This window comes from Vigna umbellata, chromosome 7, assembly GCF_029865625.1.
Source record: "Vigna umbellata cultivar VRB3 chromosome 7, Vumbellata_1.0, whole genome shotgun sequence".
Lineage (NCBI taxonomy): Eukaryota > Viridiplantae > Streptophyta > Magnoliopsida > Fabales > Fabaceae > Vigna > Vigna umbellata.
The window spans coordinates 26,416,349-26,431,149 of NC_142171.1; the positions used below are offsets into that span (position 1 = coordinate 26,416,349).

Sequence of the window (14,801 nt, forward strand, 5' to 3'; positions counted from 1 at the left end):
TAAAATTTATTAAGTTTTTTTTCTTCCCTTATGAGACCGTCTAAATTTAAGTCTATTTGGATGATATTTATAACTTTTAATGTTTAATATTATGATTATATATTTATTAATTATATTGTTATTATATATTTGAGATAAATATTATTTTAATAAAAATATAGATTCATAATTCAGGTTGATTTTATAATTACAAGGGAGATTTTTTAAAGAATTGTCACTTCATAATTATTAATACTCACATGTTTATAAAGATTTTAAATATTTTTAATGATTTGAATGTTGAAAAATCTTTTGAAAATGTTTGTTTATAAATCTATAATCAAGATTTCGATAATATAAATATGTTTTTTTTTCTTTAACTTTTATGATGATAAGGAATTTATGTGAGAAAGCATGTGAAAAAGATAAGAAAATGAAAACTTTTAGTAACTATCTTTCAAAGCCGTGTTTATTAACACCATGTACAAGAATGATTAGATAACATAAAGTTTGATTTATAATGGATTTCTTTTTCTTTCCTTTTGAGTTAAATTTAGAACTTTTGGTTCACCTTTAATATTTTATCAATTTTATCTGGAAGTATAAAAAATGGGTTACAATTTGGAAATCAATATAATTCATCAAATATTTAAACTAGTTGAAAAACATATACATTATATTTATTATATATAGGTTAAAATGAATCAGTTTATTTAGTTAATAATTAAGCAAGTTTAAGATGAAATGGTAATTAAGCAAGTTTAATCTAAAATAGTAATAAGTTGAATTATTCATCGCTTTTAAGTGGGGCTTTTAACACGCTCCCATGGTCTCGACACCTTGTTTATCTTCTCCTCATATTAGGACCCTCTCATTAGGAATGGTCACTAATTCCTTTTTAAAAATCCAATTTTGGTCAAAAATTACAAAAATATTTCATAAATCTACAAGTTCTCAAAAATTCAAAACCTTAAAGTCCAGTTTTGTCTAGCTCCAAAGCTTAGTTTCATCTAGCCCCCAAAGCCCAACTCGCCTGGCCCACGAAGTCCAACTCGTTTGGCCCCCAAAGCCTAGTTCATTTGGCCCCTAAATCCTAGCTCGTATGGCCCCTGAAGCCCAACTCGTCTAGCCCCCGAAAGCCCATTTTCATATGGCCCACAAAGCCTAGCTCGTCTGGCCCCCAAAACCCAACTCGCCTAGCTTCCAAAGCCTAGCTCGTCTGGCTCCCAAAGCCCCCAAAGCTCAACTCCTCTAGCCCACAAAGCCCAATTCGTATGCCCCCAAAGCCTAGTTCCTCTGACCCACAAACCCCAACTCGCCTAGCCAACAAAGCCCAACTCGCCTAGCCCACAAAGCCTAGCTCTTCTGGCACCCAAAGTCTAGCACACCTAGCCTTGAAGCTCTACTCATCTGACTCCCCAAAGCCCAGCTTGTCTAGCCTAGAAAGTCCAGTTCGCCTGGCCACGAAACCCAATTTATCTGGCACCTGTAAGCCAAATTTTTTCTAGCATCCTAAGTCCAGTTTCGTCTAACACTTTAAGTCCAGTTTTGTCTCACACCCTAAGCTTAAGTTTTTCTTTTGTATATCTTTATGCTTTCCCTTTTATTTATTAGACCATTTAAAGTGTGCACTTTTATTATTTTTTTGTTTTTACTTTTATTTCTTTTGGTTTTGTTTTCTGGGTAGCTTTCATTTATACATATTATTCTTATACGTTTGTTATAAAAAATATAATAAGAATTATAAAATAAAAGATAAAAATTAAAAAATTTAAAATGAAAAAAAGGAGTAAAACTACAAAATTATAAAATAGTTTTAATTTCTTTTTTCAACACTTAATATCTTTTAGGTTTAATAGGTTCGGAAGTCCCTATATTTGCAGGTTAGTTTTAATTGGGTCCTCCAATTTTGGAAGTGATCAATTGAGTCCCTGTTTTGGTAAAATTGAATCAATAATGTCCTTGCCGTTAATTTTAGTAAACGGCGTAAACTTTCTAGCGAGGTGGCATGCTGAGGTGGCTTTTAATTAGCACGTGGCACGTTGTGTGGAAACCTTCTCCCCTTCCCCTTCCCCTCCAATTTATTTTTAAATTAAAAAAAATAAAAAGATAAAAAATAAAACTAAAACTAAAAAAATCACGATATGTGATATATTTTTATTTTTAATGTTGTTAATATATTATTAATGGAAATAATTAAATTATATCACAGTTTCGAAACTTAAATTAAAAAAAAATTGAAAGATCAATTTGAAATTTTGATAAAAAGAAATAAAATTAAACTTATTTGAATAGTCGATTACAGCATAGAACATATTGCATAGCATGATTTTTACAAATAATTAAGTTTTAACAACTTTACAAATTACAACCAATTTTTAGTTTAAAAAGGAACTTTAACATCCCACACATACTCTTAACTCTTAATAGAAAACTAAAATTAAATAATAAGATTTTATTAGCTTAGGTTAGTGGTACAAGTTAGTGGTTGGCTTTGACTTAGTGCACACAATCATGATCATTCATGTTATCATAAAGTTTCAACTGAAATCTAAACTTTGCTTCCAAGTTAAAAATATTTTGGTATAAAGAAAGGAGAACAAGCATTAACATGATAATGAAAAAAAAAATCAACACCAAAGTCAGAGCATAGAAGATATTCTAGAAGGAACAAGAAAAGGATATTACTTGAGTGTATCAAAGATAGAAAAAAGTTTATATCTTAAGCTCCTTATTTTTTCGGTACAAAAAAATATTTTACTTGTCTACTAAATATGTTATAATCTGTTTTGGTTTTGATTTTTGTTTGTTACGTTCGAAGATTTCGCAGGTGATCATGTTTGTACCAACTTTTCCAAGAAGAACTTGTTATAGGAAGGGAAAAATAAGAAAAGGAAACTATTTTTTTGAAATGTATATGTTAGAATTAGTTATAACGAATAAAATAAAAACATATATATTTCAAAAAAAGCTACATGATAAAGGTTCTATGTTGTGTATAACTTAATTTTAACTAACAAGAAAATAAATTTTGATAATGCTTTTTATTTTTACTCATGAATTTTTTTTTTTCGTAAAGAAACTCGTTCAAACAAAGTGTGACAGCCAGTTTTTACCAGCCTACAGGAAATAATTTTACATTGATAAATATTTTTATTCCAGGTTAAGTTTACCTATGTGTTTATTAATTTTAAAATTTATTATCTTTTTTATTTTTTCTAAAATTTTATTTTTACATTTTCATACTTATTTTTTGGGAATTATTTCTTATAATTTTCTCATATAGATCTTATTTACTTGGAGGTGATTGCATATATTTAGTAATTTTTATATCAAAATTTAATTTAGAGTAAGTTTATCTTTTATAATAAATCCTTTTTATATATTTTCCTTTGAATTAAATATATTTTTAATCTTCCACCTTTTAACGTAAAATTGAAATTTATTTCTATCTGAAATAAATTCTGATTTTCAAACTTTAAAAATAAATAAATATAATTTTTTAAATCCAATTATATTAAATTATGTTTAACACATTAAAAAAATTCAATCTAATTGAATTTAAAAAACTATATTAATTTATTTTTAAAATTTGAAGATTAAAATATAATTTTTTTAATAAAGATAAATTTCATCCTTGTGAGTTTTATTTGAAACTAATGGAGACGGTGGTTTGTGGGACTGTTGTCAGTGAGAGAGGTCCATGGTATGAAATGTTTGTTTTTTGTGGTTGTGTTGGGTGAAATGGTGTGGTTTAGCTCACCAGAAAACATAGTCCGAAACTATGCTTGTGGAAAGTGTAATTCGAAATTGATAACTGGTAGAGACAAGTGAAAGGGAAGAGAAAGAAAAAAAGTGAAGGGGGAGACTATAAATTTATATAGAATTATTTGAAATATAAATATTAAAGTGGATAAAAGAACAAAATAATGTGAATTTAAAATTAGAAGTTAGGATTGGAATGTGGATAAAAGTTGAAGTTCCAAAAGGGTAAAGAGGGATATTAGCCTATTCGAAAAGAGTAAAATGATGATAAAATCATGTAAGGTAAGTAGACAGAATGACAAGTTTATATATAGTACCAATGACTCTACAAAAGAGCGGTGACATGATGACATTGACGTGACAAGAGGACGAGTCGCGCTATGGCCATACTTAAAAGTGTAGACCATTGTTGACGTCCTCCTCTATCGTAATAGAATGACCAAATTTCAGCGATCACATGTCTTCCATATATTGTAGAACCGAATTCGGAATTCACGTGTCTTCCACAAAATTGTACGAGCAAAACATGTGAATTATTGGACATCAAATGTAGAGTTGTAGACTCTACAAACAAGTAACTATCAAACATCATACTGTACGTGTTTCTTTCCGCATTACAGACGTTTGGGTAAACAAAGTCTTAGATTAGATAAAATAAAAGATACATGAAATAAAATAAGAGATGAAATTTATATATCTATGAGATATTTTCATTGATAAGAGACTTTTTAAAGTGGTACCAAAAATAAATTTGTAAAAATTAACCAAAATAAATAATATCTTACCAGTATGAAGATCTATGTATATATGTATGTTGAACCTTCCTATGGTTGTGCTTAAATGTGAAAACATGTTAAGATATTAACAAAACTTATTTAACCAATCTTTCTTTTCATTTTATTATAGTTTTTAATAATTAATAAGTTTCAATCAATGGTAGAATGTGTGGTAAAAAAATGTGTTGTTAGTATTTCTCTTTTAGTAGATGTGGAAATAAAATATAACTCTTTATGTTAAATAAAAAATTAACACTAAATTTTACTATAAATTTACATTTGAAATGGAGGTTTCTAAATACAAATCACTTCGAACAATTTAGCAAACAGTCAGTCCATAAATTTAGTTATAAACCCAAGCAAGTTATGCAGAAGTATAACAAGACAGAAATAAAAGTAGATTAAAAATTAAACCTGGTTTTTCATTTTAATTCAGAAGTATCATATACAATAAATATATATATATATATATATATATATATATATATATATATATATATATATATATTAAGCTTTGTTTTTCTAACTTACAAACTTTTTTTTACTTAGTTGATATAGATTCATTAACATATATTTCAAAAATCTTTGAAAATCAAAGTATTAAACTTCAAGAATGGTCGGGATAGCTCGATTGGTAGAGCAGAGGACTGAAAATCCTCGTGTCAACCATTCAAATATGGTTCCTGACACAAGACTCATTTGTATGAATATCTATCCCCCATATTTACTTATTTATATATATATATATATATATATATATATATATATATATATATATATATATAAATATAAGTTTGCTAGACTTTCAGAAAAAGTAACGTGATAATGTTTTAGAATTTAAATCAACTAATCCTGCATGGTTGATTCCACCCTAAGCAGGACTCGGCTAACCTGATTAAAGCGTAGATGCATCGTGAGGGAAATTGTAGTGACCATAAAACTGCAGGTTACTCATTCTTTCCTGTAAACTAATGTCGGGTACTCTGGATTCCACATGTTATTCTTCACATATTCTGCGAGTTCATCCTGCAATTCCCGTAAAAAGAAAAAATCCATAACTTGGAAGTTTTGATATATAAATACTTGCATTTAATGTTGGATGAGAATAAAAACTACTCTTACGATATAATAAGGAAACATTGATGCATTTGAAGAAAGTATAAAACAACTACGATGATTACCGAAAAACAATGAAAGCCAAAGAAATAAATGGTAAAAAGTAGAGTCAACTAAAACTCAGATCATCCGGCAGGTCGGACCACTTTATCAGGGATTCAGAAAAGAATTCCTAACAAGCGCTCTCTCTCTCCCAAACACAAACAATCAAGAACTTGTAAAGAAGCAATAGTATGAATGATATTCACAACAATGAATCAAGAATATCACTGTATCGTAGGAGTTTAACCTCCTCCACCTGGTGCTAAGACCGGTCAACACATACAAACTACACAACTGAATAACTGATACAACTACACAACTGAATAACTGATACAACAAAGAGGTCCTTATATAGGCCTCTTTCCCCAACCCACTTAACTGACTAGCGGTTAAGTCCTCTGTTTTCCCTTTCTTCTCTCATAGACCCTCCATTCTCTAACAGAACCTGTGGAACATCAAGATCCTCAATAAAGACACATCAATCTCACATACACTAGTAAAGGTCCTATTTATTTTATCAGGAGGTAAGTCACATTTTCCCATCTTTTGTTACTAGAAAGTGGTAAATCAGAATGCAGACAAACCAATCTCACATACACTAGAACAAGATAGTTACTGATTTATTTTCGTAACAAGTAAACCTAATCTGGCCAACAGTTAACAGTGCTGTCTGGACCCTGGCAAAGTGTGTTCTCATGAAAATTTAATTCCAACCACATTATACTATAGATTACAATGTTATGTCCTCGTACTAAGAAGTGTTAAATATTCCAAGCAAAAAAAACTTACCTCGCTAAGTTTCTTTAGCTCCCTAGCATCCATTCCATGATATCCTTCAGCTAGGTCCTCCTCCAACGCCTCTTTTATAACAGCTGCGGCTACCTTCTCTGTAATATCTCGAATTCTACAAAAATATGTATTAGTTTTGAGAAATATGCTGCTCATTTAGAACTATCTCTTATAGCCTACAAACAGCAAAGAAAATGCTCATTTATACCTGGATGTTGAAGGGAAAATAATCCCTTTGAGCACCTCCTCTTCACTCATATATGTAGCCAGACTTCAGTTTCCAATGATATTAGGCAGGGCAAAAAAAGAGTCAAAATCAAGGAAAGACCTCAACATTTAGGGATGAATAAGCTCATGCACGAATTAATAATTACTAATGATATGAAAAATGTTAGGATGCCTAAATCATTATTTCTAACGTAAGACTCAAGCTTGAAAAAGTAATCGTTTAAATCTCAAATTTAATCTGGCGGGGCTTCAAAAGACATAATATGCATATACATCTTCTTTATCAATTGCTTTATCTTTGTCAGTCAAAGGGGACAAAACCTTTTGGTGTAGTGCTTTGATATTTTGAAAAATAATATACTCATTTATACAAAGAGGGGACACTGACATATGAGGAAGGAGAACAAAAGGTCGAATTTAAATTATAAAAAATGAAACAGAGAACAAAGGACATTTCAATGAAGCAAACAGAGAGCAAAAGACATTTTAATGAAGCAAAGCTACCCAATGCACATGGTGACTGAAAAGGAGTGAAAACCCTTTAAATCCCCTAAAATCATGTGTTTTACACTCAGTAAAAGCCAACTCTCAAAGTACCTACTCATCCAAAGAAATCTCTTTAAATATGCAAGAATTATGTTCCACCAAAAGCATTGTAAGAGCAGCACAAATTGTTCATTGTAACAAAAAATATGTACTTCTACAACTAGTAACGCTACTCATAAAAATTGACAACATTGTCAAATATAATGCCAAACAAAGAATTTCATAAAGGAACAGCAGAGTAACAATGTAAAAAGAAATGAGGAACTAATTCAACGCTAGCACCTCCACTCATAACATACATAGGAAGAGAAATGACCTCAACACGTCATTGGTGATATGATACAATTATATTAGAAATATGATTTGATTACACTAAATAGGAGATATATATGATTTGATTACATTAGATAGGAGATATATATGATTTGATTACATTAGATAGGGAGATATGATATGATTTGATAGGAAAACAATATCTTACCAAATATTTCTCCTCATTACATATTGATTTTGTTTCTCAAAATTGTATCTTTCCTTTATTATAAATAAGAATACTCATGTATACACAACACAGAATTCATCATATTCTTTCTCAAAATGATACCATCCTGCGTGTTTTTTCACTAATCCTTTTGAAGAATATTTGTACACTGTCGTATATAAACAGAACTTAACCTTAGAGGGTGCTTTTAGCTTCCAATGAGAATCATCTGAATGGAAGGTTTCTCTATTCCAAAGATGGTGTTAGAAATATGTAAACCATTCCCGTGCCTATGCTCTTCAAACTACACGGTCTAGAGGTAGACCCTTGATGACCCCTTTTTCTTCTAAATACAAGTTAAACTACGATGCAAGATTAGGTGGGCCATATATTATTCATACTTTAAGCCCAAAGAACTCTTACATGCAGGGTGCGTTGTTAAATAAAAACATTCATGTCAGTCATGTGTCTTCACTCAACATCATAAACGTAAGTGATGATTCATGAAATGGTGTGAGAAATTGTGCAGGCAGTAGAAAATAATTGTGGAACTATTTTCCTTGACTCCAAAACGAAACAATACATGGGTATTCAAAAGAAAACATAATCCTATTTAAAGAAATAAATCTCCTGAAATAAAGACTTTAAATGAGTAAAAAATCTACCAAATAAACTCCTAATCCCAATCCCCTAATTTTATGGATTCTTACAACTAAAACTATATTTATTATTTATTGCACACTCTCATTCATTACATTTAACTACATCACAACAGTTTGATGATCCCATTCTATTTGTGGACAAATTTTTTTTTTGAAACTTTTCCCGCTTATAGCCCATTTTCGAGTTGATGTAATTAATAATAGAAGTACTGTCCGAAATTAATAAATCTAGTAAAACATACCGCTCAGCCGCAGCTTGTAGCATGCCATCAGAGATTATACTAGCACCTGACAGAAGAGTTCCGAGACCAATGCTGGAACAAAAGAATATAATTAAAATAACATTAACTGTATATTGTAAAATATCATAGGAAACTGTGAATTGTAAACTAACCCCGGAAAGAGGTACATGTTGTTTCCCTGGTTGCAGTGGCCAATATGACCATTTCCTGCATGATTACAAGAAATTGTCTTTCTGAGTTCCCCTTAACTGAGACCAAGAGAAAGGATAACAAAAGATTTCTTTTTCTACCAAAAAATTACTTTACCAATAACAAACATACTTTATGCACGTTGTAGAACAAATATCAAATTTAGTAAGTTTAAATAAAGTACAAGGCTTGATTTAAACCCAAACAAACAAACTTATTCAAAATTTGAACAGTAATGAAAAGTTAGAAAAAGAAACGAAATCCTTGCCACCTAGGTTTGCTTATCGTCAAACTGTCATTCCCATCATAGTATTTCATCTCCCAACAAAATTACGTCCAATAGTAGTTGGTTGAAAACTGGTAAATTCGGATACAAACCATTGAACAAAATCACAAACTTGGTGAATCAATTGAAGATGTAGCTGTGGATAGACAATCTTATTTAAAGGCTGGTTGAGAAATTGATCTACTTGTCACACACATAGCCAGTGCATGCATAATTCAAAGGAGACTCGTTTCAGGGTTGTTTATCACATTCTACAGTACATGAAAGTAACTCCTGGAAAAGGAATTCTATTTATAAAGGAAAATGAAATGCTCTTAGAAGCCTACACAATCGTTGATCATGCAGATTCTGTAAACACAGAAGAACTAGCTCTAGATATTGCATTTTTTTGGAGAAAATTTAGTTACTTGGAAAAGCAAGAAATAAAATGTTGTGACAAGGTCAAGTGCACAGGCATAGTTAGAGCCATGGCATTAGGGATTTGTGAAATACTATGGTTTTAGAAGACCTGAAGATTGATTGGAAGAAGCCTATGAGACTGTATTGTGATAACTAATCAACAGTAAATATTGCACATAATCGAGTGCAATTCATAGAACTAAGCATGTGTTGAAGTAGATAGACACTTCATCGTGAAGGAGAAACTGGATAATGGAACAATATGTATACCATTTGTATCCTTTTGAAATCAACTCAGGGATGTATTGACAAAAGGGCTAAGCGGTGCCACGTTTCAATCTATTGTTGGCAAGTTGGGAATAGATGATATCCATTGACCAACTTGAGGGGAAGTGTTAGAATCCCTTGATTTATGCTGCAGTTAATATTTTCTTGTTCAGTTTTCATTGCATAATAAGGAGATTTAATTACATTCCATAATTAGAAGGATAATTAGGAGGAGGGTTAATAGGCTGACAGCATATTTTATATTTATTGTAGAGGATCACTGGTCCTGAATTGTAGGGATAGATTGTATCCATCCTAAATCAGGATTTCATTTATTAAGTCTTTGTATTCTTTTTAAGCGCAATTGCTCCTGTATGAATAATATCAGAAACACTTTTTTTGACAGTTACAAAAAAGATTTCTTTCTAGCCTTTGGGTTAAATCTTTTTCCCCTTTTACTCTTTACATATACCCTTTTTAATCCTTACAGTAGGGACTAAAAGGGATAAAAGTGATGTCCTAAGGGACTAAAAGGGATTAAACATGTTATGTGCGGGCACTAAAAGGAGATATTTTTATGTGTAGAGAGTAAAAGAATTTTTTTTTTGGTGACTATAGGAACCAAATGAATAACTAAACAAACTAAATGTACATTTACTTTAAAATGAAAAAAAAATCACCCATAATAAACATTAACGAATAATTTGATTGCGTACCTAATTATATGGATTTTAGCTCCCTATTCTTCAAAAAGAAAATAAAGGATATTGTTCCAATAACACTAGGAATCCTAGTCTGCCAATATGAAAAGAGTTTAAAGACAATCATCTCGGTTCTTAAGTTTCCAGCAAGCAACAATCATACAGTTTTATTATCACTTTTGATGTTACCATGACTAGATTATAAACATCTAATATATAAATATTCTGCAAGGGATTCACAAACTTATACCAAGATCCACATTACTGAATGGACTTCCACTTGCAAAAATAATGTTGTCACCCAAAACAGAGAATGCTTCTTCAGCGGTGCATTCAGCTGTCAAAAAAATGAGGGAAGTGGCATACAAACTATTAAAATCCATGTTTTTCACTTCCATCACAAATATCAATTAGGAAAAAAAAAACATGTACCATTCTTTGTAGGATTCGACATAGCAAATATAGCTGGTCTCGTTGATGTTGAATCCTTGAGAGCTTCTAATACCTGAAGGATGTCCATCATTGGTAAATATAACAAACATTTATGTCTATGAAAGCAAGAAATAATTGGCCATTTTTCACTTGAAATTTTGTTCAGTTTATATAAAGAATACAAATGGTTGTGCTACTATGAAAGGGATGAAGATTTTAAAAGATAGTAAAAGGAACCAACTATTGGAGATCCCACATCAACTAGAGATAAGGTGAGTTTACAGTATATAAGTGGGTGCAAACCTCACCTTACAAGCTGATTTAGTGAGATTGAGTTCGGCTCAAAATCCACTTCTTAACATGGTATCAGAGTCACGGGTTAAAGTCTATCCTAGCGAGATTTGTTGTTTATTCGGCCTAATGTGCCAACCATTATCAGGAGATTTGTTGGGGATTTCAGATTGACTAAAGATAGGGTAAGTTTATAGTATACAAGTGAGTGCAAATCTCACCTTACAAGCCAATTTTATGGAGTTGAGTTAGGCTTAAAGTCTATTTCTTAACACCAAACAACATTGGCCAATAGATTGATGGAGGCAGCATAAAACATATCATGATTCTCCGTGAGTGGGGGATAGAACTTCCCCTTTCAAATTTCCTTCATTTTTCTATACAAACACAGGACAATAGAAAATGGATGCATAAATAATAGATTAGTAGGAAAAATATTCCCAATATCTATGTAGTAATTATGAAAAAATATTTGTAGAATCCTCCTATCTAATGTAACATATTTTTATTCCCTTATTTTAAAGGATTTGATTATTATAAATAAAGATGATGAGAGTGTAAATGGTTTGATTGTTATCAATAAAATAAACTTTTATTTTCTTACATAGCTCAAGTTGGTATTAGAGAACCCAATTTTGGGAATCTTGATTCCATTGCCTCATTAACAAAAGCCACTGTCATTGTTTGCCTTCATCGTTGAGGTTAGTGGTGGGCTAGAAAGGTGTACCCCTCTCTGACGGACACAACATTGACGTATACATCATCACACGGTTGTCGTACACGGCCACATGCCACCACTAGGATTGACAAGCGTAGCTCATGCGTCTTGCTTGGAAAGCTCAATCACCACCATAGTAGACAATGTTGTCCAGACCTCCTTTGCACATTCCAATGGGTGCGACATCTCTTTTGTTTGGTTTGGGTAGATCTTAATTTGTTGGTTCTCTTTGTTACGAATAACAGCAACAAGAGTTGAATCTCTATTACGACTTTGTTGTGTTTCTTCAATGCTTGATATGAAAGATTATAAAGAGGAACCTGGTCGTATGAGAACAATGACTAAATCAATGACTAAATCCCCTACATCATATAACCTACCCGTGAAAGATAAAAGTACATTCAATACATTTGGCCCTTTGTCTCAAGGTGCTACCTAAATTACCTTGCGCTTAGGTTTAAGTGCTTTATCGAACGAAGCCATGAAAAGACCTACAATATCTTGATGGAATTGGCCAATCACCAAGGTCTTTCTCAATGGAGCTCTACTCATGAAACAGGGCTGGCGAAACCAAGGCTTTAAGTCCCTCTCAATGGGTAAATCAGGGCAGACCAGCAGTGTTAAAAGCTACTCCCAGCCATGTTCCCGCTCGGTTTCAAGTCTATTACGTAGCGACTGCCCCAGGTCCTCAGCCCAATGGATTCTTGATTCAAGCGCAACTGATCACATGACTCTATTTGCTAATTTCTTCAATTTATATGTCAAAAAGACTAGAGAATAACTCCCTACAACTGCAAATGGTAGGAGAGTACCCATATGCAAATCTAGGAATATAACTTTGGAATCATGTATTGTATTAAAAGATGTTTTCTATGTCGCATAACTGGCCAATATGTTTTTATCTCTATAGAAAGGATTTGAACTATTTAGTAACTTTTTCTTTATTGTGTAATTCAAGACCTTGCCATGATATATGATTTTAATTGCTAAGGAGCAGCACTGAGTAGCATAGGTTGTATATGTTGGAATCCAAGAATAAAAAAAATACAAAGGTCAGAAACATGGGGTATTTCCCAAATATGCCTCCATCATAAAAGATATGGACATCACTTATTCAACCTTATAAAATCATTCTTCAATAAATACTTTGTTAAGTCTTTCAAATGTAATATTTGTCAATTGTTAAATCATCACCGTGGATCTTATCTCATATTTGATAGAAGAGTAATTTTCCATTTGACTTGATTCACTCTAATGTTTGAGGACCTGTTTTTTGAATTTATTTATGAAAAAAAATGGTTTAATACTTTTATTGACAAATGTAGTTGTGTCATGCAGACATATATTATGAAAAGTAAATATGAAGCCTCTCACATATTTGTTAACTTTTTCTGTCTTGTCCAAAATATATTTGGAGAAAACATCAAAAGAATTAAGTTTGATGACATTAGTCCTAAGACTCCATTTTTTGTTTCCTATACTCCTCTAAAGCCAAGTCTACCTTGTCAAGTCCTTGGATGTTCTATTTTGTTCTCTCTCATAATCCTATTTGCATTAATTAAAATACTAAAGATTTAAAATTGTATTTATTAGTTATCCTTTTTGTGAAAAATAAGACTGATTTATTATTCTCAATCATAAAAAATACATTCTGATACTTTCTATTTGTAATAATCTAATTCTCCTAAAAAAGGAAATAGGGAAACTAGGAAAGTAAAATAAAGGGAAATAGAGAAACTAGGAAAGTAAAATAAAATAAAGATTATATATCTATTTCCTCTAATTAGGAAGATTCTAAAGATATTATCTCAAATTACAACACTTTTAATAGAAAATGGTACAAATGTTATCATCTTAAGAGATCTTGTCTTTATTACCATGGATGTTTACTTTCACGAAATAGAAATTTTCTTTTTGTTAGCCTAATGCTTTAGGGTGAGAAAATACTCAAAGCAGAGAAGTTCTTCTGCCTATCCTTACCATATCTATCTGCAGAATACTCAAGATCCAAGTGATAGGAAGCCACTATAAATGGGATTAAAGTAATCCACAATGAGGAACAAGAAGACAAATACTTTGGAAAAAAAACATAAAGACAACCCACTTTGATGCTAGAGAAAGAAGAGTTTTTTGACTTTGAGGTGAGGAGCCTTGAAGGTAACAATGAGGAGATAAGTGTTCTTGAGAATTTACCCATCGTGGTCAAAAAGGAAAAAAGATTGCACATTAAATATCCTATTTATTAATATTTTTGGACTTACAATGTAATATATTGAAGCTTTATTGTTGCCACAAAAATTCCTACCTCAATCCAAGAAGCCATGAGAAGTGAACATTGGACTTAAGCCATAAAAGAGGAAATGGATGCACTAGTAAGAAACTAAACATAAGGGATTGTTGACTGGTGAAGAGCCTAATGGCAATAAGGTGTAGATGGATATTTATTGTGAAACATAAGGCAAATGGGTTAGTAGACAAGTATGAAGCTAGATTGGTTGCAAAATGGTCATTGCAAAGATGAATACAATTTGAGTTATTCCTACTTTAGAAGCTCATTTTGGATGGGACCTACATCAGTTGCATGTGAAGAATGTCTTTCTTCATGGAGCTTTAGAAGAAGAAATGTATATTGAAATTACACCCAAAATGGAAACTCACATTGGAAGGAATAAGGTATACCTCTTAAAAAGGGCCTTATATGGTCTTAAACAATCTCCAAGAATATGGTTTGGGAGATTTACAAAAGCAATGGTTTCCTTGGGATGTAACCAAAGCAAGGAGATCATATTTTATTCATAAAGCACTCTCTTACAGGTAAACTTACACCACTATTGGTCTATGCAAATGACTTGATTATTAGAGGAGACGATGAAATAGACAAATTGGCTCTCA

General features: G+C 31.6%; 1 protein-coding gene across 3 annotated transcripts in view; it reads right to left on the reverse strand.

Annotated features, from left to right (window-relative positions):
* Positions 1-5,017: 5,017 nt before the first annotated feature.
* The window catches only part of NAD-ME1 (NAD-dependent malic enzyme 1), a 31,818-nt gene continuing 22,034 nt past the window's right edge, over positions 5,018-14,801 (reverse strand). For 2 of the 3 annotated variants that reach the window (XM_047301232.2, XM_088094234.1), the window contains 7 exons: positions 10,901-10,973; positions 10,719-10,805; positions 8,779-8,833; positions 8,627-8,698; positions 6,676-6,738; positions 6,468-6,582; positions 5,256-5,546 (listed from right to left, as the gene is read on the reverse strand). In XM_047301232.2, coding sequence (XP_047157188.1) covers positions 5,472-5,546; positions 6,468-6,582; positions 6,676-6,738; positions 8,627-8,698; positions 8,779-8,833; positions 10,719-10,805; positions 10,901-10,973 — 540 coding nt within the window. In that variant the 3' untranslated portion in view covers positions 5,256-5,471. Of the gene's footprint in view, positions 5,204-5,255; positions 5,547-6,467; positions 6,583-6,675; positions 6,739-8,626; positions 8,699-8,778; positions 8,834-10,718; positions 10,806-10,900; positions 10,974-14,801 lie in introns of those variants that run through there. The other variant, XR_015780742.1, reaches the window with a different exon arrangement.